Genomic DNA, 25,103 nt, shown 5'->3' with positions numbered 1-25,103 from the left:
CGTGCACTTGCAATTTCACCTTCTGCTCTTGTTCTGAGCTGCAGCGACATGAGGTGACAGAGAAAATGCACCCACTCCTATCTCTTGATTACAACTGAGGAAGGCAGAGGGCTAACTCACAACAATTCAATGTCTGCTATGGTAAGCCACACCCCTCCCTTCAAGGTCTTCACAGATAATCCATGCTTTACCTCGATAGTAGGCAAACTGTAGGTAGTCATAGTGCAGGGGAAGAAAGTTCTCGATTGGCGAGAGGCGGCCGGGGCGTGTGGCAAGTTCTCTCACACATTCATGCTGACAAACCAGCACCTGCATATAGTGATCTGGAAAACAAGAGCCAGGGTGTGGGTCCCTCTCCCCTGCTCAATGACCAGACTTCAAAGCGAGTGCCATGGTCACACCTGGTGCTCTAACCACACACTCTGAGAGCAATATCATTATTATTATTATTATTTTCACTTATGACCAGAAGTTGTTTTCACAGCGAAGAGAAGGCAAGTGACTTGTCAAGGCTTCCTAACCAATGATCACTAGACTAATTACTGAAATGAAATGAAAAGTGAAATGAAATCGCTCAGTCGTGTCCGACTCTTTGCGACCCGATGGACTGTGGCCCACGAGGTTCCTCCATCCATGGAATTCTCCAGGCAAGAATACTGGAGTGGGTTGCCAGACTCCAAATCTTCTGGCTCCCTCCTCCATACATCTCTCTTTCTTTCTGTGATCCTTTTCATGGCTCCTGAAATTGACACAGGTTATCTCATCTCACCCACACCCAGCTGAGTAGTGACTTCCTTATTTAACAACTTCAGGTCTCTGTTTGGGCTTAGATGGTCTGAGGTGTCCTGGAGTCATGATGGGAAGTTCAGACCCCAGTTATGTTAAGGACCAGATGAGAGAAAGGAACTACTCTGTACATGGGGAGACCAAACAGAGAAGTGAAGCCACAGTGCTCCTTTTCTTGGTTAATATTTTCAAGCAACTTTAACTAAAGGAGAAATAGAAACAACACTCCTTTACATCTATTGACCAGGAACTTATTCTCGCTCAGTTCAGTTCAGTCGCTCAGTCTTGTCCGACCCTTTGCGACCCCATGAATTGCAGCACTCCAGGCCTCCCTGTCCATCACCAACTCCCGGATGCCACCCAAACTTATGTCCATCTAGTCGGTGATGCCATCTAGCCAACTCATCCTCTGCTGTCCCCTTCTCCTCCTGCTCCCAATCACTCCAAGCATCAGGGTCTTTTCCAATGAGTCAACTCTTTGCATGAGGTGGCCAAAGTATTGGAGTTTCAGCTTCAGCATCAGTCCTTCCAGTGAACACCCAGGACTAATCTCCTTTAGGATAGACTGGTTGGATTTCCTTGCAGTCCAAGGGATTCTCAAGAGTCTTCTCCAATACCACAGTTCAAAACCATAATTCTTCTGTGCTCAGCTTTCTTCACAGTCCAACTTTCACATCTATACATGACCACTGGAAAAACCATAGCCTTGACTAGATGGACTTTTGTTGGCAAAGTAATGTCTCTCCTTTTTAATATGCTATCTAGGTTGGTCATAACTTTCCTTCCAAGGAGTAAGTGTCTTTTAATTTCATGGCTGCAATCACCATCTGCAGTAATTTTGGAACCTAGAAAAATAGTCAGCCACTGTTTCCACTGTTTCCCCATCTATTTCCCATGAAGTGATGGGACCAGATGCCATGATCTTATTTTTCGGAATGTTGAGCTTTAAGCAAACTTTTTTACTCTCCTCTTTAACTTTCATCAAGAGGCTCTTTAGTTCTTCTTCACTTTCTACCATAAGGGTGGTGTCATCTGCATATCTGACATTACTGATATTTCTCCCAGCAATCTTGATTCCAGCTTGTGTTTCTTCCAGTCCAGGTTTTCTTATGATGTACTCTGCCTATAAGTTAAGTAAGCAGGGTGACAATATACAGCCTTGACATACTCCTTTTCCTATTTGGAACCAGTCTGTTGTTCCATGTCCAGTTCTAACTGTTGCTTCCTGAACCTGCAAACAGATTTCTCAGGAGGCAGGTCAGGCAGTCTGGTATTCCCATCTATTTCAGAATTTTCCACAGTTTGTTGTGATCCACACAGCCAAAGGCTTTGGCATAGTCAATAAAGCAGAAATTGATGTTTTTCTGGAACTCTCTTGCTTTTTTGATGATCCAACAGATGTTGGCAATTTGATCTCTGGTTACTCTGCCTTTTATAAAACCAGCTTGAACATCTGGACATTCACGGTTCACATATTGCTGAAGCCTGGCTTGGAGAATTTTAAGCATTACTTTACTAGTATGTGAGATGAGTGCAATTGTGTGGTAGTTTGAGCATTCTTTGGCATTGCCTTTCTTTAGGATTGGGATGAAAACTGACCTTTTCCAGTCCTGTGGCCACTGCTGAGTTTTCCATATTTGCTAATATTGTTGGTGTTTTAGTAACTTAAGTTGTGTCTGACTCTATGCGACCCCATAGACTGTAGCCCTCCAGGCTCCTCTGCCCATGGGATTTCCCAGACAAGAATACTAGAGTGGGTTGCCATTTCTTCCTCCAAGGGATTGTTCCAATCCAAGAATTGAACCCTCGTCTCCTGCTTCGCAGATGGGTTCTTTACTACTGAGCCACCTGGAAAGCCCCCTAATACTATAGAGACTGGTAGTACTATAGGAGAAAGATGAAAAGTAAAGAATCTGAAGGAGCACTTTGTCTCTTTTTCTTTGTTTCCCTTTCTTTGTCCCCATTCTTGTCACTTGCAAACGGGTGGGGATCCTGAAGCATAGCAGTTTTCATGCTCCTTTTATTAACAGCTCTGGGTTCTATCTCATCCAAGCAGGAGCTAAGGAAACACAAGAGGCTAATGTCCTAGAAAGAAAACCCTTTTTATACTTTGCCCTGACTCTGATTTTTACAATAAAGAAGGAGGCAGTCTTTTCCATTAAGAAAACAGTCCATTCATGCTTGTGCAGAGTGAATTCTCTTGAGAATAATGATAAAACTTCCCTACTTTATTACTGTACATTCTGATTCACAACTGCCTCTTTTCAAAAGGCTCTCTATTAGGCAGAGTTTGGCTTATATCTGGATGACCTTGAAGACGGAACCCAAAACAAAACAGAAAGGAAATACATGTTTTCTGGTGTGTAGGACAATGTGCCAGTTCTCTAAAACCTGGCTAATGAATCCAATATAGGATAGACAATAGTATCACTATTATCCTTTGGTTCTTAATTCCACTTGGAGGATGTGAGGAGAAGAATGGGTTCTGTTTATTTGATTAGTATGTTGGAAATAAATAGCTAGATATTTTATTTCTTAAGAAAATAACAAACAACTCTCAAATGTTTCTCCTAGTTTTGCTGGCCATTTGCTTTCCTCTTTACCTTGTAATACACACTACTAATTTCAAATGACAAGCAAAAGGAAAAGGTGGGAAATATACACAACACCATCTGAATGAAAGTATTTTTCAAAGCAAGGTATAAAAAGCAGCAAAATAAGACTGATAAAATTATATCCTTTAGGGCTTTCAATGAACATGGCTAGCAATAAATAACTTCATTCAGAAGTCATTTGTAGTTTTCTCCAATTTGCAACATTCTTCTAAATCTAAAATTTAAAAATTCTGGCTTTCTAAATACGTTCTGTAGTTTAAAAGCCAATTTTACTCCTAATTGAAAATAGTTTTGAATCTGATAGGAATTTACATGGAGTAATGATATCCTTTTTATTAGTTAGATTCCTTGCCTCCGTTCTATATCAAATTTTATTGTGCAGTTATGTTTTAATATGTTTGAGACTCAAGATTCTTGTATGGAAATACATTTAAAGATTTCTATCTCATAATAAAGTGGATATGCTTCAAATTCCCAAGAAGACAAGATATTTCTGTAACATATAATATTTGATTGAACTTGAGGGACTATGATTTTTTTTTATTGCTGTTCTTTATTGGAAGTGGAGTGGTGGTAGTAGTAGTGGTGGTAGCTGTGTAAAGTATTAATAGCCTGAGTTAGGAGACTTCTATTCTTTTCCAGCAACCAACAGCTGTGGTGACCTCAGAAATGACAAAATGTTAATCTGTAAGAATTTGTCAGTCAATTCTCTTAAACCAGATACAGGACATTTGCCAGAACTGTTCCGTGGCCATTGGTAGAGGCAGGTGTAGAGACAAATGTGGGCATGAAAACAGGGCACCTATCCTTAAAAACAGAAGATAGTAAACTTTAATAAAGGAAATCAGTGAACTAAATAATGCTGCTGCTACTGCTAAATCGCTTCAGTCGTGTCTGACTCTGTGCGACCCCATAGACAGCGGCCCACCAGGCTCCCTCATCCCTGGGATTCTCCAGGCAAGAAATCTGGAGTGGGTTGCCATTTCCTCCTCCAATGCATGAAAGTGAAAAGTGAAAGTGAAGTCACTCAGTCATGTCCGACTTGTAGTGACCCCATGGACAGCAGCCCACCAGGCTCCTCTGTCCATGGGATTTTCCAGGCAAGAGTACTGGAGTGGGGTGCCATTAAAAGTAATCAGTGAACTAAAACGGATGAGAGTGGGTGAATTTAACTCAGATGACCATTATATCTTCTACTGGGGGCAAGACTCCCTTAGAAGAAATGGAGTAGCCCTCATAGTCAACAAAAGAGTCTGAAATGCAGTTCTTGGATGCAGTCACAAAAATAACAGATGATCTCTGTTCATTTCCACAGAAAACCATTCAAAATCATAGTAATCCAAGTCTATGCCCCAACCAGCAATGCTGAAGAAGCTCAAATTGAATGGTTCTATGAAGACCTTCTAGAACTAATAACCAAAAAAGATGTCCTTTTCATTATAGGAGACTATAATGCAAAAATAGGAAGTAAAGAGATACCTGGAGTAACAGGCAAATTTGGCCTTGGAGTACAAAATGAAGCAGGTCAAGGCTAACAGAGTTTTGCAAAGAGAATACACTGGTCATAGTAAACACCCTCTTCCAACAACACAAGAGAAGACTCTACACATGTACATCACCAGATGGTCAATACCGAAATCAGACTGACCATATTCTTTGCAGCAAAAGATGGAGAAACTCTATACAGTCAGCAAAAACAAGACTGAGAGCTGACTGTGGCTCAGATCATGAACTCCTTATTGCAAAATTCTGACTTAAATTGAAGAAAGCAGGGAAAGTCACTAGACCATTCAGTTCAGTTCAGTTCAGTCGCTCAGTCGTGTCTGACTCTTCGTGACCCCATGAATCGCAGCACGCCAGGCCTCCCTGTCCATCACCAACTCCCGGAGTTCACTCAGACTCAGGTCCATCGAGTCAGTGATGCCATCCAGCCATCTCATCCTCTGTCATCCCCTTCTCCTCCTGCTCCCAATCCCTCCCATCATCAGAGTCTTTTCCAATGAGTCAACTCTTTGCATGAGGTGGCCAAAGTACTGGAGTTTCAGCTTCAGCATCATTCCCTCCAAAGAAATCCCAGGGCTGATCTCCTTCAGAATGGACTGGTTGGATCTCCTTGCAGTCCAAGGGACTCACAAGAGTCTTCTCCAACACTACAGTTCAAAAGCATCAATTCTTTGGTGCTCAGCCTTCTTCACAGTCCAACTCTCACATCCATACATGACCACAGGAAAAACCATAGCCTTGACTAGACAGACCTTTGTTGGCAAAGTAATGTCTCTGCTTTTGAATATGCTATCTAGGTTGGTCATAACTTTCCTTCCAAGAAGTAAGCGTCTTTTAATTTCATGGCTGCAATCACCATCTGCAGTGATTTTGGAGCCCAAAAAATAAAGTCTGACACTGCTTCCACTGTTTCCCCATCTATATCCCATGAAGTGATGGGACCGGATGCCATGATCTTATTTTTCTGAATGTTGAGCTTTAAGCCAACTTTTTCACTCTCCACTTTCACTTTCATCAAGAGGCTTTTTAGTTCCTCTTCATGTATGACCTAAATCAAATCTCTTATGATTATAGAGTGGAAGTGACAAACAGATTCAAGAGATTGTATCTGATAGACAGAGTGCCTGAAGAACTATGGATAGAGGTTCAGGACAATGTACAGGAGGCAGTGATCAAGACCATCCCCAAGAAAAGGAAGTGCAAAAAGGCAAAATGGTTGTCTGAGGAGACCTTACAACTGCCTGAGAAAAGAAGAGAAGCTAAAGCAAAGGAGAAAAGGAAATATATACCCATTTGAATGAAGAGTTCCAAAGAACAGCAAGGAGAGATAAGAAAGCCTTCCTCAGTGATCAATGCAAAGAAATAGAGGGAAACAATAGAATGGGAAAGACTAGAGATCTCTTCATGAAATTAGAGATACCAAGGGAACACTTCATGCAAAGATGGGCACAGTAACAGACCCAATAGAAGCAGAAGATATTAAGAAGAGGTGGCAAGAATACACAGAACTATACAAAAAGATCTTCAGGACCCAGATATACACAATAGTGTGATCATTCACTTAGAGCCAGACATCCTGGAATGCAAAGTCAAGTGGGCCTTAGGAAGCGTCATTATGAACAAAGCTAGTAGAGGTGATGGAATTCCAGTTTTGAGGTATTTCAAATCCTAGAAGATGGTGCTGCTAAACTGCTGCAATTCAATATGCCAGCAAATTTGGAAAATTCAGCAGTGGCCACAGGGTTGGAAAAGGTCAGTTTTCATTCCAATCCCAAAGAAAGGCAATGTCAAAGAATGTTCGAACTACCGCACAATTGCACTGAACTCACAGGCCAGCAAAGTAATGCTCAAAATTCTCCAAGCCAGGCTTCAAAAGTACGTGAACTGTGGGCTTCCAGATGTTCAAGCTGGATTTAGAAAAGGCAGAGGAACCAGAGATCAAATTGCCAACATCTGTTGGATCATAAAAAAAGCAAGGCAGTTCCAGGAAAAATATCTACTTCTGCTTTATTGACAATTCAAAAGCCTTTGACTGTGTGGATCACAACAAACTGTGGAAAATTCTGAAAAAGATGGGAATACCAGACCGCCTGATCTGGCTCCTGAGAAATCTGTGTGCAGATCAGGAAGCAACAGTTAGAACTGGACATGGAACAACAGACTGGTTCCAAATCAGGAAAGGAGTACATCAAGGCTATATATTGTCACCCTGCTTATTTAACCTATATGCAGGGTACATCATGTGAGATGCTGGGCTGGATGAAGCACAAGCTGGAATCAAGGTTGCTGGGAGAAATATCAGTAATCTCAGGTATACAGAGGATACAACCCTTATGGCAGAAAGTGAGGAACTAAAGAGCCTCTTGATAAAAGTGACAGAAGAGAGTGAAAAAGCTGGCTTAAAACTCAACATTCAGAAAACTAAGATCATGGCATCCAGTCTCATCACTTCATGCCAAATAGACGGGGATACAATGAAAACAGTGTGAGACTTTATTTTGGGGGCTCCAAAATTACTGTAGATGGTGACTGCAGCCATGAAATTAAAATACCCTTGCTCCTTACAAGAAAAGCTATGACCAACCTAGACAGCATATTAAAAAGCAGAGACTTTGCCAACAAAGTTCTGTCTAGTAAAAGGTATGGTTTTTCCAGTAGTCATGTATGGATTTGAGAGTTGGACTATAAAGAAAGCTGAGCCCAGAATTGATGCTTTTGAACTCTGGTGTTGGAGAAGAGTCTTAAGAGTTCCATGGACTGCAAGGCGATCCAACCAGTCCATCCTAAAGGAAATCAGTCCTGAATATTCATTGGAAGGACTGATGCTGAAACTGAAACTCCAAAACTTTGGCCACCTGGTGTGAAGAACTGACTCATTGGAAAAGACACTGATGCTGGGAAAGATCGAAGGTAAAAGGATAAGGGGGTGGCAGAGCATGAGATGGTTAGTGGTTAGATAGCATCACTGACTCAATGGACATGAGTTTGTGCAAACTCTGGAAGATAGTGGAAGACAGAGGAGCCTGGAATGCTATAGTCCATTGGGTTGCAAAGAGTCACAACTTAGCGACTGAACAACAATAATCTTTGTATCATGACATATTATAACTAGATTTATTATGGCAATCAGTTTGAAATGTGTAGGCATATACATTTCTAAAATGTAAAAAAAAAAAAAGGCCAAACAAATGCAAATTGATTTCCAGTTTACTTCCTAGTCTAAATTTTGATAGACATTTCCTAATTATCCCACTAAAAAACCTCAATATTTTGACTTATATTTTCACAGATACAGAGTATTATTAGCCCTTTTAATGTCTAAGATATGATTAATGGATATATAGTCTCCTCCCTTCTTTCCCTCATCCTTTTCTTCTTTTCTTCCTTCCACCCATTCATTTAACAAATATTCACTGAACACCTGCTATTTGCCAGTCACTGTAAGTAGGCTAATGGAAAAGGAAAAGGCAACCCACTCTAGTATTCTTTCCCGGGAAATCTCATGGACAAAGGAGCTTGGTGGGTGACAGACCATGGGTCACAAGAGTCGGACATGACTTAGCAACTATACCACCACTACCGTAAGTAGGCACTGAGGATTAAGTACTTAAGAAGATTGGACAATAGCCAAGTGATAGAAAATATTTTCAATTTTCTATGAGTGGAAATGAGTATGGCATACCCTAGGAATTAAAAGAAGTACAGGAGGAGTGGATTAAAGAGAGAAAAAGAGAGGAAGAAAATATATACTATTATGCAGTGATGAAAGTCTTTGTTAAAGGTTTTGGATTTCAAGTGCAATGGAAGCCACTGGGGTGTCTAGAGATGTCAGTATGTCTATAAACAGAATTCCCATTTTTTGAAAACTGTCCTGTCTGCTCTACAGAATAAAACCTGATCAGAACATGAGGACCAGGAGGGAGGCTATCACAGCAGATTAGTCAAAATACACTGCTGATTTGAGCCAGAAAAGTAGCAAAAGGAGTGGAAAGAATTAGAAAATCTTAAACGCTGTTAGGAAGCAGCCTCCATCAAAGTTTAGTAACAAGTGGGAGGGGAATGAATAGGAATTGAAGGAAATGTAGAGTTAAAGATATCTAGGGCTTTGGTTTGAGCTACTAGATGAGTGATGTTTTCAATGAAGACAGAAAACACTGGAAGTTGGGGAAAGCAAATTGACTTTATTAATTTGGATTTCTATGAGTGTGTGTGCGGGTAAACATTGTTTTTCATGCTTTTATAACTTGGAACATAGTATATACTCAACAAATATGCATTAAAGATTTATTATTGACTAAATAAACTTTGTCAATTTTTCAGCTGTGTAGATCTTCAAAGTATAGGCTTCAGAGTGAGAAAATCCTAGGATTGATTCTCAACTTCACCTTAATCCCATTACTTAATCTTTCTGAGGTCTAAACTGCTCATTTAAAAGGGGAGAAGAGGGTGAATAACAATACCCACAGGGAGTTGTTTAGAGGATTAAAAGAAATATAAAAGTGATATAACTATATAAAATGTATACTGCAACTGCTAAAAAAAAATGTTGCTCATTGTTATTACTACCAATAAGCAAAAATAAACTGTTACTAATAATAATTCACAGACCGTTTAAATATTAGTGATAGTAACTGTTTACCTATAAACATTTTGCAACTTTTGACTTACCATTAAAAGTCAACTTGATTTATAGTATCTTTTGTATTTATCAATCTTTTAAATTCTTTTTCTTCAACCTTCTCATCTTTTGTCTGAGAACTATCCTTTTGTTATATTAATATTCTCTTACATTTTCTTCTAACAGTTTTATTTTTTATTATATTAGTATAATACAATTTAAATTAATACTAAACTAATATAATACAATATAAACTAATATTGTATTAGTATAATACAATTTGTCTTTGTGTATTTTTTCATATGCAGCAGAGAACTCACTTCCCACCATAACGTTAGGTTAGGTTAACTAGTTAACCTCCTCAGTTAATGTCACTTTGTGATATATTAAATCCCTGTATGTAATAAGTTATTCATTTAAGTAATTGAAGAAAACTATACAAAGGTATTCACTACTACATGGGTAAACGTAATGAAAAATTGCAACTTTCTTAATATTCATCAGTAAAAGACTGGTCAAATAAATTATGCTTTCCCCATATAATGCAGTAAGGTAGATCTACATGTACTTACATGAGAAGAAATCCACAATATGTTGTTAAGCGTAAGTAAAACAAAAACAAGACATATACTTAAAAGCAGTATCTATAATATTGACTCATTTTAATAAAAATTAAATAATAATTATAATAAACACATAGATGTTTAAGTATGCACATGAAAAATCTTGGGAGCACAGTCACCAAAATTTAAACTAGGGAAAATAATTCATGGGAGACACGATATGATATGTACATGAGAATCTTTTTACACTATTTAATTTTTACAATACATACTTCTACATTGTTGGAACAGTTTGGCATCTAGTTTTTCTACAATCAGAAAATCAAAGAAAAAATAATCTTTACCTGCAATGGCTTCATAGAGACCAGCTTTGTACCCTAAGTATTCATATTCCTCAAATCTCTGAGGACCCTCACACAGAGCTCTGCACTCCATGTCTTCATTGAAATATTCTCTTAAAGCTTGTTCAAAGTACTTGATAGCTAGTTCAAAGTCATCGGCCTCATAGTGTTTGACTCCTGCACTGTAACTCTCCTAGAAAGAAACAGAAAAAAATTTTAAGACCACCCAAGAAGAACTTGAATAGCAAGATGCAGGAAGATTCTAGATCATTTAGGAAGTGGGGCAGGGGATTCTTTCACTGTGAAAGATAAAGGGTCTCACTGGGAGATAAAGGGTAACTGCCCTGGCTTCGGTTCAGTTCACTTCAGTCGCTGGCTTCAACTCATAAATGAGAAGGGATTGACTGAGTAAGCCTATGCTGCAGCATCAATCAATTTCATTTCCTTCCTGAGATCACTCAAGACTTTGATTTCTAACCTGTTTGAATGTAGGTAGGGCTATGCAACCAACTGCAGGAAGACTTATGTGGATGGATGAGATGCTCATTTCCAAGCCTGGTTCAATTTTTTAAAAAAGAAGAAAAAAGACTTCCATCTAAAATCTTCCTCTCTTAGCCTTTTCTTCAGTCCCTTGAAGGTCATACTTTGAGAATAGTGATTTTATTTAAAGGAATAATTGTATGCATGCATGCTCTGTCTTTGCATGGCAGAAAGCAAAGAGGTGCTGAGGAGCCTCTTGATGAAAGTGAAAGAGGAGAGTGAAAAAGCTGGCTTAAAACCCAACATTCAAAAAACGAAGATCATGGCATCTGGTCCCATCACTTCATGGCAAATGGATGGGGAAACAATGGAAATGGTGACAGACTTTGTTTTCTTGGGGTTCAAATATCATTGCAGATAGTGACTGCAGCCATGAAATTAAAAGATGCTTGCTCCTTGGAAGAGCAGCTATGACAAATCTATAGAGCATTTTAAAAAGCAGAGACATTACTTTTCCAACAAAGGTTCAGATGGTCAAAGCTATGATTTTTCCAGTAGTCATAAATGGATGTAAGAAGGCTGAGTGCTGAAGAACTGATGCTTTTGAAATGTGGTGTTGGAGAAGAGTCTTCAGAGTCTCTTGGACTGCAGGGAGATCAACCCAGTCAATCCTCAAGAAAATCAGTCCTGAATATTCATTGGAAGGACTGATGCTGAAACTAAAGCTCCAATACTTTGGCCAGCTGATGCGAAGAACTGACTCACTGGAAAAGACCTTAATGCTGTGAAAGATTAAAGGCAAGAGGAGAAGGGGGCAACAGAGGATGAGATGGTTAGATCATATCACTGACTCGATGGACATGAGTTTGAGCAGGCTCCAGGAGTTGGTGGTGGATAGGGAAGCTTGGCGTGCTGCAGTCCATGTGGTCGCAAAGAGTTTGACATGACTGAGTGACTGAACTGAAATGATGCTCAGTCGCTCAGTTCTGTCAGACTCCTTGTGACCCTATGGACTGTAGCCCTTCAAGCTTGTCTATGGAATTTTCCAGGCAAGACTACTAGAGAGGGTTGTCATTTCTTGGGGGACAAGAAATGTCCTTGGGGGATCTTCCCAACCCAGGAATTGAACCCATGTCTCCTGCATCTCCTGCATTGACAGGCAGATTCTCTGCCACTGAGCCTCTTGGGAAGGAATAATTATGTAACTTTGTTGTTGTTTTTCCATCCTTAAGTTGTGTCCGACCCTTTGTAGTCCCTGGACTGCAACACACCAGACTTCTCTGATCATTATCTCCCAGAGTTTGCTCAAACTCATGTCCACTGAGTCAGTGATGCCATCCAATCACCTCATCCTCTGTCATCCCCTTCTCTTTCTGACCTCAATCTTTCCCAGCATCAGGATCTTTCCCAGTGAGTTGGCTCTTTGCATCAGGTGACAAAAGTATTGGAGCTTCAGCTTCCTGCTTCAGCTTCAGCTTTATGTAGCTTTAAAAAAACAAAAAATTGAAATGTATGAGTACCCTGGAAAAACCACTGAATTGGTTGCTGGGAAATCATGGGGTGACTTTGAGCAATTCACATGGGTTTCAACTCCAGTGGGTAAAATTAAAGTGCTGAAGGTGGGAGGCATGGGGGTACAGGGGAAGGCTGAGGCTCACAAAGGGCTACAAATGTTTATGTCATGTCTTACTTTTCACCATATCATACTGCTTTTCTAAGTTAATTTTAATTTCTCTCTCAATATTTTTAGCCCTGCACTACAATGTTTCATCTTAAAGTACAAAAATGAAACTGTATTGGAAATTGAGAATCAGTGTGAGATATCCACTCATAGGAATTTGCTCTGAATCCATTGAACCTTGGTAGCACTTAGCTTCTCATGGTTAGTGCAGGATCCCCAAAGCTTACCAGGTGTGGTTTGGCCTCCCGGTCTACCAGCTGGAGGTCTTCAACTCCCGCCATCGTTCTGTAATTCTCGATGTTCTGCTGCATTTCCATGTGCTCGGGGTTGGCCATGAAAAATGTGTGTGCTGCTGCCACTGCCTTTTCCATCTGGTTAAGCTATAAAGAGGGGGAGAAAAAAAGGACCAAATGAAGGCAAATATTTCTAAACCACATTGAGTACCAGTCCAAGGGTCACAGACTGAAAGTGCCAGGGCTGGGTTCATTCCCTCCAGCCAGCCTCCACACTAAAGGGCAGGAGGTTAATAAACAAGCGCTCCTAAAATGATATGTGGGTATGGGTATTTTGGCTATGGTGAAAACGGATAAACGTGCTTTGTTCTAAGTTTGTTCTCTTCTCCCTCATTTCGAAGCCATCTGTGTTTCCTGGCAAATTGAATCGACATGCTTCCGTTTGTTTTTCGATTGATCAAAATTAAAAACTGCCAATGCTGTGCCATGTCTGATTCACATTTTCAATATTTTTGTCTTTTTTATCTGATTTTCTTTGTGTTCCTTTTGGCTTTAATCCTTACAATAGAGGAATAAACCGTGACTTTCTGAAATATGATATTGGGGATACATTCCACTACACCAAGTTTGCTATAAAGGCTTTAGAATATGAAGAACACAGATTTTAAAATAATTCTTCCAATCCATACAAGATACTAAATATAGTACAGAAAATGTACTACTATATTTCTTTGATTAAGAAATTAATTCCAAACTTACACTTGGATTCTCATCAGTACAAAAAGAAGGATTTTCAATAAAATACAAAGACACTATAAATCTCCTCTTAAACCACTTAATATGCTGTTCCCCATGTAACATGCAATGGTGTACTTTTTTAAACAAAATGAAATTAAATTTGTTTGATTTAATACATTTTGCCCTGTTTTCTCCACGGAGAATATCTATAGACAGAGTCTGACCTCAATTCAGAAAAGTGAATAGTCACACTAGCACTAGTCATTTTCACAATGAAATATAAATTACATTAGGTCTATTTTGAAGTGTCAGTTCAGTTCAGTTGCTCAGTCATGTCTGACTCTGTGTGACCCCATGAACCTCAGTACATCAGGCCTCCCCGTCTATCACCAACTCTCAGATGCCACCCAAACCCATGTCCATTGAGTTGGTGATGACATCCAACCACCTCATCCTCTGTTGTCCCCTTCTCCTCCTGCCCTCAATCTTTCCCAGCATAGGGTCTTTTCAAAAGAGTCAGCTCTTCGTATCAGTTGGCCAAAGTATTGGAGTTTCAGCTTCAACATCAGTCCTTCCAATGAACACCCAGCACTGATCTGCTTTAGGATGGACTGGTTGGATTTCCTTGCAGTAAAAGGGACTCTCAAGAGTCCATTCCAACACCACAGTTCAAAAGCATCAATTCTTCAGTGCTTAGCTTTCTTTATAGTCCAATTCTCACATCCATACTTGATCACTGGAAAACCCATAGCCTTGACTAGATGGACCTTTGTTGGCAAAGTAATGTCTCTGCTTTTGAATATGCTATCTAGGTTGGTCACAACTTTCCTTCCAAGGAGTAAGCCTCTTTTAATTTCATGGCTGCAATCACCATCTGCAGTGATTTTGGAGCCCCCAAAAATAAAGTCAGCCACTGTTTCCACTGTTTCCCCATCTATTTGCAATGAAGTGATGTGACCAGATGCCATGATCTTCATTTTCTCAATGTTGAGCTTTAAGCCAACTTTTTCACCCTCCTCTTTCACTTTCATCGAGAGGCTCTTTAGTTTTTCTTCACTTTCTGCCATAAGGGTGGTGTCATCTGCATATCTGAGATTATTGATATTTCTCCTAGCAATCTTTATTTCAGCTTGTGTTTCTTCCAGTCCAGTGTTTCTCATGATGTACTCTGAATATAAGTTAAGTAAGCAGGGTGACAATATACAGCCTTGATGTACTCCTTTCCAGATTTGGAACCAGTCTGTTGTTACATGTCCAGTTCTAACTGTTGCTTCCTGACCTGCATACAGGTTTCTCAAGAGGCAGGTTAGGTGGTCTGGTATTCCCATCTCTTTCAGAATTTTCCACAGTTTGCTGTAGTCCACACAGTCAAAGGGTTTGGAATAGTCAATAAAGCAGAAATAGATGTTTTCTGGAACTCTCTTGATTGTTCGATGATCCAGCAGATGTTGGCAATTTTATCTCTGGTTCCTCTGCCTTTTCTAAAACCAGCTTGAACATCTGGAAGTTCACGGTTCATGTATTGCTGAAGCCTGGCTTGGAGAATTTTGAGCATTACTTTACTAGTGTGTGAGATGAGTGCAACTGTGCAGTAGTTTGAGCATTCTTTGGCATTGCCTTTCTTTGGGATTGGAATGAAAACTGACCTTTTCCAGTCCTGTGGCTACTGCTAAGTTTTCCAAATTTGCTGACATACTGAGTGCAGCATTTTCACAGCATCATCTTTCAGGATTTGAAATAGCTCAAATGGAATTCCATCACCTCTACTAGCTTTGTTCGTAGTGATGCTTCCGGAGGCCCACTTGACCTCACATTCCAGGATGTCTGGCTTTAGGTGAGTGATCACACCATCATGATTATCTGGGTCATGAAGATTTTTTTGTACAGTTCTGTGTATTCTTGCCACCTCTTCTTAACATCTTCTGCTTCTGTTAGGTCCCTCCCATTTCTGTCCTTTATTGAGCCCATCTTTGCATGAAATATTCCCTTCGTATCTATAATTTTCTTGAAGAGATCTCTAGTCTTTCCCATTCTGCTGTTTTCCTTTATTTCTTCACATTGATCACTGAGGAAGGCTTTCTTATCTCTCCTTGCTATTCTTTGGAACTCTGCATTCATATGTTTATATCTTTCCTTTTCTCCTTTTCTTTTCACTTCTCTTCTTTTCTCAGCTCTTTGTAAGGCCTCCTCAGACAGCCATTTTGCTTTTTTGCATTTCTTTTTCTTGGAGATGGTCTTGATTCCTGTCTCCTGTACAATGTCACGAACTTCCATCCATAGTTCATAGGCACTTTGTCTATCAGATCTAATCCCTTAAATCTATTTCTCACTTCCACTGTATAGTCATAAGGGATTTGATTTAGGTCATACCTGAATGGTCTAGTGGTTTTCCCCACTTTCTTCAATTTCAGTCTGAATTTGGAAATACGGAGTTCATGATCTGAGCTACAGTCAGCTCCTGGTCTTGTTTTTGCTGACTGTATAGAGCTTCTCCATCTTTGGCTACAAAGAATATAATCAATCTGATTTTGTTGTTGACCATCTGGTGATGTCCATGTGTAGAGTCTTCTCTTGTGTTGTTTTGAGAAATGAAATTCACTGTTACTGAACAAGTAAATGTGGAATCATGGGAGGCATAAAATATTCAACTGAGTTGGCTTTTGACAGTCTGGCCCTCAAGTATCTGTAAGAAATCCTGAGCTATTTCATGGTATATAAAAAATCTTATCCATCACTATAGAAAACATAAACTGTTGTATTTTAAGATCTGACATCCTTATCTTTGTCCAATAATAGTAAAGCCTTCCCTTTTTAATTTGCATATTCTCAGCTACTGCTCTTCCCTTCATTCAATCTTCCCTGATACCAGTTTTGCCTGCCACCTTTACTCTTGTTCTCACTTTAGGGGTTTCAGAAATTATTTTTTCTGTCAAAAATCACTAATTTAGGATTTTTTATTTCTTCATTAATTAAAATTTCCTTAATTCTTCATACACCAACACAGACAAATATGAATTATATGGACTCTACATAATGCCAAATATATAGATACAGAGGAAGAGGAATAGGTTCTAAATTGGGTATATATTTACACTGACTGAACAAATGAACCTGAAAAAAGTCATTTAAACATCTGTGTCTTGGTTCTACATTAAGAAACCCCCATGACACCACCTACTACATAGGCTTTTGGAAGAATTTATTGATACTACATAAGATTTTGGAAGGATTTATTGATAGTGCTTCAGGAATCACTAAAACCTTGAAAAAATAAATAACAGGATACAATTTATATATGATCTATTAATTTCAAGGATGTAAATATATCCTCATTAATGCTGAGTATGCATAGTCTGAAACTGCCATAAGAATGTAATTTATGAGGATATAATAAGGTACCGGTGGTCGGTGAAAATGGCCTCTAGTTAAGAGTCGACTATAAGTTATGAACATAACAGGTTAGCATTGACACACTCTAGTTTTATAACAGCAGCCATTAACATTGAATGAACATAGATAAAGTTCTATATCTTTTTCACCTTCCTACCTTCATGTTTTGCTCAGACTGTACCCTGATCTTGAGATCTTTTGTTTTTTGTTTTTTTTCTTATTGAAATCTAACATATCCTATAAAGGCAAGTTTAAATCCTGGCTTCTCGAAGAGATTTTTTCTCAGCCCTAAAGCTATAGTCAAGCACTGCTTATCATCTTACCCTTATTCCTCTACTGACACTGATCAGACTCTGCCGTACATGGCAATTAGCTGACTATACTTGTTACTCCCAGTAAAGCTCTCTGAGGATAGGGACCACAAGACTTATTTATCTTTTTTTCCATCTACTTTATAAACAGATAATGTCTATGATATGTCCAAGTAAAGATAAAAACAAGTTCTAAGAAGCAAATTTACACACACATCAAAAGGTATATTACATATGAGTATGCTTCACAAGCTATAATGGACTAAAAAGATGGAAGCTTAATAGCAAAATCTCTGAAGTTATTATTCACACTGAGAGCTTCCAATACTGATTATCACTGATGAATGTGATTCAGTAGCTCTTAAAAATGGTCAGCCAACACTGACAAATTGGTTCCTTCTCTTAAATTTGACCACATTAGGTTTTTTTGCTTATTTGGTGCTTTCCCTATTTATAGCCCATTATTAAACACAACCCCATGTTCTCCAATATAAATATAAAGAAGATTCTATGACTTAAGTTTAATCCATAAAACTGGCTTTTAAATTATTGTGAACCAGTTCAGGAAACTAGCATTGTCTGCCAGAGACTATAAAACAAGCCATTATTTTAACTGGAAGCCTGATATCTGTGTACACCTTTTTAGAAATTAGATATACACACCTAACACAGTACGAAAAGTCCAGGTGAACATGTGTATGCTACATATACAGCTGAACTGTTAGATGGAGATTATTATAGGGTCTTATAAGTATTAGGTTTCAGCTAAGGAAGATCCTACCAACTATTCCACTGAAATAAATAAGAAGCTAACTGCCTTTAAAGGCTTCAAATTGGATTTCCTTTAAGAACAAATTGAAATATACCCAAAGGAGAGAGTAACTCTAATGTGAGGGTAACTCCATGCATTAGAAATATAAACTGTAAAATAACGAACAGCTGGAGAAAGGAGGATGATTTAACAAGATGGCATGACAAGTTTAAGGGAGTTTGCTGCTCTACCGTGATATGAGAAATACTGTTAAGAAATGCCTTTGAGAAGCACTGAGCCATTTCATCTCAGGCTATGCAGAGCTAAGGCAAACATTTTCTCCTGCCAGCCATGCTGCATGGAAAAAAACTAATTAAATCAACACCCTGCTGATGTTCGGAAGTTACTCTTTCCACTGCTGAGTGAATCAGACTCTTGCTGTTGTTCAGTCACTAAGTTGTGTCTGATTCTTGTGACCTCGTGGACTGCAGCACACCAGGATTCCCTGTTCTTCACTATCTCTGAGAGTTTGCTCAAACTCATGTCCATTGTGTTGGAATCAGACTCTACTGACTCAAAAATGGTTTTTCACAACAAATAATAAAGTAGTATTTCAAAAATATACATTGACTACTTAAAAACCTTCAATAGCTATCCAGTGACCACCAAGGTAATTTCAGAAACTATGTTCCATGGCGTTCAAGACACTGCAGGATTTGGCCCCTGCTCTATCTTTCTATTCCTATTCACCACTATGCAAGTTTTCCCAGGAAATTTCTAGAAAAATTCCTAGAAATTTTATAATTTCCTTTCCTCTTATTCAAGAAAACACAGATAGACCCAGAACTCCAGCCATACCAAGTTCTTTATTTCACTCATTATTACTTATTCAGCAAATATTTGCACTAAATCTATGCCAGGCACTGTGAAAGTCAATGAGACTAACTACACAGCCAAAATAGACAAAACCCCCATTTCCAGGTGCTTATGGTCTCATCCAAGGGGACAAGCCTTAAATAAATAAATCATTAATGAAAGTAAGTGTAGATTGCATTAAGTGCTATGAGGAAATGAATGAACAGATAGTCCAGTACAAGCTGATTGGATTGGGATAGGACTCCGTTAGATGAATTAGTCAAGGAAGGACTCTACAATGGGATTTTTGAGCTGATACTTAAATGCTGAAAAGCCAGTCACGAGCAGAAGAGGTAGAAGAGTGATTTAGGCAAAAGAAAGTCAAGGGCAAGAGCCCTGAAATGGAAAAATTCTTGACATGTTTCCAAAGCAGAGTGGAGACTAGGGAGAGTGACTTGAGAAGTCAGAGAACAGATATCTGGTAGGCTATGGTAAAGAGTTTGAAAATGGTATCATCAACTCAAAGGACATGAGTTTGAGCAAATTCCTAGAGATAGTGAAGGATGTGGAGCCTGGCGCGCTGCAGTCCATGGTGTCACAAGGAGTTGGACACAAGTGAGCGACTGAACAACAACAAAACTAAGTGCAAGAGGAAACCATTAAGGAATTTTAAGTAATGCCTAATTCATATTTTCAAATGATAATTCAGACTGCTACATGGAGAAAGATCTTGGGTAGCAGGCAGGAGAACATTTCAGTAATGCAGAGCAGAGGTAATGCTTTTACATAACAAAATAAAAATAGGACAGCACAGGTTTGCTACCTCCCTCCTCCTTTTCCACCTATCCCTCTTCCATTCCTTTCTCCTCCTTTCCATTTTTGCCCATTCTTGACATAGCAATGTTTCTCAATTCAGAAAGCAGATGCATAGCCCAAAATGAAACAATTCTAAAAATTTCAAACTTATTTTAGGGAAGATGCACAAATTCCTTTGCTTCTGAATTAGCATAAATATGAAGCTCAAGCATTTTGAATATGAGTTTAGAACAGCTTGTAAGACATGTGCAAGAAAGGAAAGGGATTGATTCTAAAATGCATTAAAACATGTTGAGAACACTGTATACTTTTGAAACAGAGTATTTAAGATAATGTTGGATCTTCTGAAGCCTTTTTATACAGTCAGGGTAAAACATCAAGCCTGAAATAAGTAATTTCAATTCTTGTATTCAAGCAACATTTTCAATAAAGAAGGGAATTCTTTCTCTATTTTTATCACCCTAACTGGGAATTCATCCGATACCATGCATTACAGTTTGATGCAATGCTATTAAAATATCTTTTTATCTTGGCTCTTTGCTTAAAATTCCACAATAGTAACTTAAGAGAATTTTTAACCCCATGTGAAGTTTCTTACCTACTACCAAACATGTAAATAGACAGTGAAGACATCCCATTTCTAAGCCATAGTGGAATTTTTAAGCTTTGATTAGCAGTATAATCACACTAGCTAGAAGGAAGGGAAGTCACCAGATTACAGCATATCATGCAAAACACTAAAAATTTATGGGCTAAAAACTTCTATCTTTCTTTTATGAAGCAGGAAGATTTTTTTTTAATAATAGTGACATCCAATCTTTTCATAGCTGTTTCAGCTCTTGTTAATGTCTCCAAATTTACCTCAAATTTTTGCTAGCCCAAAGTTAATTTTCCTTTAAAAACCACATCAGTAAATAAGTAAATTTTACATAATTGAAGAACATATTAAAAGAAGACCATTAAAGACCCACCAAATTTTGAAAAAAAATTGAAAGCAGTTTGTTCAAACCACTGAATTAAACTAAATCCTACAAATTACAGTGTTCCAAATGTAAAGACCAGGCTTTTCAATGAAAATTCTAACTTAGGAAATTCCCCAACATTTCCATATAATGGAGTCAGATTTTCAGAGTCCAAAACAGCTATATGAAGAATAACTTTACATTCTTATTCCACAACTTCTGGTGAGGTTACTGTCCTTTATGTTGCTAATTTAACTTGTAAAAAGCCCCATATATTGAGCTATTTTCATAATTCAGCTATGCTAGATAATTGTTTGATTTTCCTAATTCATAAAATTAATTTTAGCAGACATTGAGGACTACGTGACAGTCTGTGTTGTCCTTGTTGGCTTGACTACTAGGAAGCTCAGAACTAAATTTTATTCTCATTTGCATTAACTGTATTATGCTGTGTTCTAGTATATCACACTGAAGCTAGTATATTTTCGTTATTTTCTTTAAGTTTGTTTTTGTTTTTTTTCCCCATTTCAAAAATCTCATTATAGAAATCATTGATTTAGCAAGGTAACTTCAAGTTCTTTTGGACACAGAAAAGGTATAATTTACTCAAAAGATAATGCCCCACAGCAAAGGAAATTTCTAGTAATTAAATTCTTTCCTACTTGTCAAGGTAGAACATATAGAATTTTTTAGCTTTAAAGAACATATATTAATTCACAAATTAGGTGTTCATGTTAATATAGAAAGGGAACTTATCTTTGCATTTATGGAATGTTAGTCTAAAGTGTAGTCATGGTTATGAGTAAATATTTGTAGCTTTCAAAATGCTGTTTGGTAAGGATTAGATGAGAAATGACACATTTAAAGAGTAACGTTTTCTCTTGAGGAGTAAGTTGGAAAGGAAACATACGTTTTTTAAAGCACTTTCTTTTGCCAAACAGCTTATACCCTTATTTATTGTCCTGAGCCTGATTAATAGACTTCTGTTTTTTCTAAACACTCTGGTGCAGTTTTAATCTTATGTTTACAATTTAATGTTAAACACAGATAGTAACTCGCCACCATCAAACGAGCTCTGTGGAACAACAAATCTATCAGTTAAGCATGCTAGAAGATTTCTTATCTAAATAAAAACCATCTTTTAGGGTAAGGAAAACACTAAAGTAAAGAAGCAAAACTTTTAAACATGTTATTTCATATTAGAGACTATTTAAAACAAAAAGTCCTTGACTTTTTGAGGAAAACACACACACACACACACACACACACACACACACACAGGGAACTCAAAGCACTAGCCAAAAAATATGTGTGTGCTTAATTTGGATCAAATCTCTCAAGCTGTCTGTGTATTGTCTAAGTTCCTAACAAGACAGCGGCCAAGACTTGGCTGGCTGCTGGGTGAGGAGAGAGGACTATCTCAGGGATGCAATGTGGACAAGCCCTACTTACCACGTATCAGATGAAATTGATGTGTGGTTTACTGGTATGCCACTGTTATTTTTGGTTTCAAACATTAGGACAGGGTAAGACTGCACTACTGAGAAAGCGTCTCAACCTCTGTGGTATTGTCCAGAAGTCTCCCTTGAGGTGTCAGAGAATGACTAATGGTTACCGAAAAGTAAGTTTGGGCCAAGACCTCTCTGACATTTGCTTCCTGCTACTGTTTTTGGAGACACAGCTTTAATCCTCTTTGAAAATGTCTTTGGAAGGTGGCTGTCACTCATGTTCAACTCCAGTTTTGCCAATGTCACATGTCTATTGTAGTAGTCATTACTGCCATGTAAAGAATCTTACTCATGTCTGATTTTGAAAAATAAATAAATAAAATCTAATATTTCTCTTTGTGAGCTCAGAACTGCACTCTCCTTTGTGACTCCCATATCATGTGAGCACCATTTTGTTTGTGAGATTGTTAATAAGAATTTAACCTTGTATACTATTGTATAGTTTGCAACACAATTTACAATACTACTGATAAAAATTAAAATAATAAAAATGATCATTTATCAAGTGTATAATCAATTCCTCTTGTGAAATTCTTGAAAAATGTGGAAGATGCACCCCTACTTCACCTTAGGTCCAGTACAAAAGTGGTTGAGTATTATTTACAAGAACACATTATAATAAAACAATGAGCTATAGCTTCACGGGGAAATAGTGCTGGCACAGACTGAGTGGCCCTTAATGAACTCGATGGTATAAAAACAAAGTTTGTTGTTCTAACTGTTCACGCATGCTTAACTTCTGCCTGGTTTTCATTATGATAAATGGAGATGAATGCTGCCTATCCCTAGTGACCCATTAAGAAAGTTCTAGCTAGCCATAACTTTGCTCGAGCCAACAGCCTAATTGCTTACAACCAGAGTTATGTCTCTGTAGTCATCAGCAGCCAGATCACATTTTTTTTCACTCCAAACTGTACAAAGGTGCAATCTTTTTAATTTATCTGTCAAATGACTGACAAATGATTGCAAATGCAAATAAACTAAATTCGGGCTTTCTGCTTCAAAGGTATCCTTTAAAAATTAGCAGTGAAAGCTTAAAATAGATTTGACACTGATTTTTTATTTCTTGAGAATAGAAAAGCTTTTCCAAACTTTTATGTATGTTAGTTGCATGGATTCGTGAAATAAAAAAGTGACGGGTATAAAATGCTTGTCATAGGTGAGAAGGAATGGGACAACCAAGGACTGAGACTCAAAGTTTGCGTTTATGTCCTGTTTCTCTTGTAAGCACTCAGGTATCCTAAGTGGACCACAGATGGAAGAGTATGTGCCAAGGAAAGGAAGTAACATACTGGACTTTGCCTCAATAAAAATTGTAACAGTACTAGGATAGCACGAAGAGATAGCTTGCCAAAACTGATGACTTGGGGAGGGGTTTTAGAGTTTAGTGAGTATATAGAAAAATTCAGTCATTGCAATTTCTCTTTCTTTATTGAGGTGGATCATTTTTAGTCTTTTGTTGAATTTGTTACAATATCGCCTCTATTTTATGCTTCAGTTTTTTGGCTGGGAGGCATGTGGGTTATTAGCTGCCCCGCCAGGGACTGAACCAGCACCCTCTGCATTGGAAAGTGAACTCTTAATCATTGGGCTGCGAGGGAAGTCCCATGTTGTGACAGTTTCTAACATCTTTTCATTTTGGTCTCCCTTCCATTTTGCATTTATGAAACAAAATTTAACTTCCTACCCAAACCAGTCCACTGTGAGAAATGTAAGAAAAGCAAACAAGCAAAGCAAACACTTTCACACGTGTACCTTTTTGGTATAAATATGCCATGTTCCTCTATGAAATACAAACTTTTTCTTACTCTTTTAAGGGTGGAGAGACTTACTTCAAAAAGTATTTCAAAGCCTTCGTTTCAGCTCATATGGAAGAAAGCACCATGGCTACAAATCAAACAGAGAGTCACTCCAAAGACCACTCTTGGAGGGGACTTCTAAAAGAGTCTAAGGTCCTTTCAGGGTTTTAACCCATCAGGCAGACTAATGGGGACTCTTAACCTGACAGCCCACAGGGTCTTACTAAAGAGGTGGTTTTGATGATAAGAGTTCTTTCAATGTTTCATAAGCCCCTCTGGCATCATTCCTGCACTTTGTGAAACATTCAGCCACAGCAATAACCTTAGGCTATACTGTAAATTAAGTATTCCTGCATACGCACAGGTTAACTATAAACCCAGACATTTCCTCCATACCTCAGTCAATAGACTATACTGGAAAGAAGTTCCAGTCAATTTGAATTTCTGAGGAGGCTAAAGCTTGTAGAGAATTTGCTTACTTATTAAACATATCAGGTAGCATTCATTTTCTGTTACTTTGGTGGCAGCTGCATTGGTCTTCGGAGAACTAACTTCTATTAACCATAGATAACCAGGGCTAGAAAGGCCCTTTAAATCATATAGTACCATTGCTTCATTTAATGGGTGGATAAAACATTTGCAAAGAAAATCAGGAGCAAAACTATAGTTAGAATCTGTATCTTTTCTTAAAACATTCACAAACACATACTTCGGATTTTAATCCCGTAATTTCAAAGTAGAGGTGGGTTCATGCATATCTGGCCCATGTAAAAAGTGTTTGCTGATCACCTCTTCCATAGAAAGAACTATGATAGGTGTTCTCTGAGAATATAAATTGTTTATAATATTGTCCTCAATCATTTGTTAAATACAGCTCAACAGGACAAAGAGACACACAGATTATTAATCTCAAGAATTAAGACTCTATGTGATTAGAGGGGAGAGTAAGTTACACTCAACACAGTACTATAGAAATTGAAAGAAATTTGAAACCACAATAACCTATAATGTACAGGAAAGACATCATTGAGAAAGTGGGATTGAGACTTGGTCTTGAAGAATAGGAAACATGTATATATCTCAGATGCAGAATAGGATGAGCTGAAAGAAATAGGGATGGCTCAAATATTCTTATAGAATAGTAATTTGACTG

General features: G+C 38.2%; 1 protein-coding gene across 1 annotated transcript in view; it reads right to left on the bottom strand.

Annotated features, from left to right (window-relative positions):
• P3H2 (prolyl 3-hydroxylase 2) overlaps positions 1-25,103 on the bottom strand; it is a 177,622-nt gene that overhangs the window by 33,733 nt on the left and 118,786 nt on the right. Inside the window, exons 2-4 of the mRNA XM_061413072.1 lie at positions 12,815-12,967; positions 10,430-10,619; positions 192-323 (exon numbers count right to left, since the gene is read on the bottom strand). Of these exons, the coding sequence (XP_061269056.1) occupies positions 192-323; positions 10,430-10,619; positions 12,815-12,967 (475 nt within the window). The remainder of the gene's footprint in view (positions 1-191; positions 324-10,429; positions 10,620-12,814; positions 12,968-25,103) is intronic.

The sequence above is a fragment of the Bos javanicus genome, chromosome 1 (assembly GCF_032452875.1).
Source record: "Bos javanicus breed banteng chromosome 1, ARS-OSU_banteng_1.0, whole genome shotgun sequence".
NCBI classification, from domain to species: domain Eukaryota; kingdom Metazoa; phylum Chordata; class Mammalia; order Artiodactyla; family Bovidae; genus Bos; species Bos javanicus.
The sequence above is the reverse complement of the archived record's forward strand: the minus strand, read 5'-3'. Positions and strand labels throughout refer to the sequence as shown.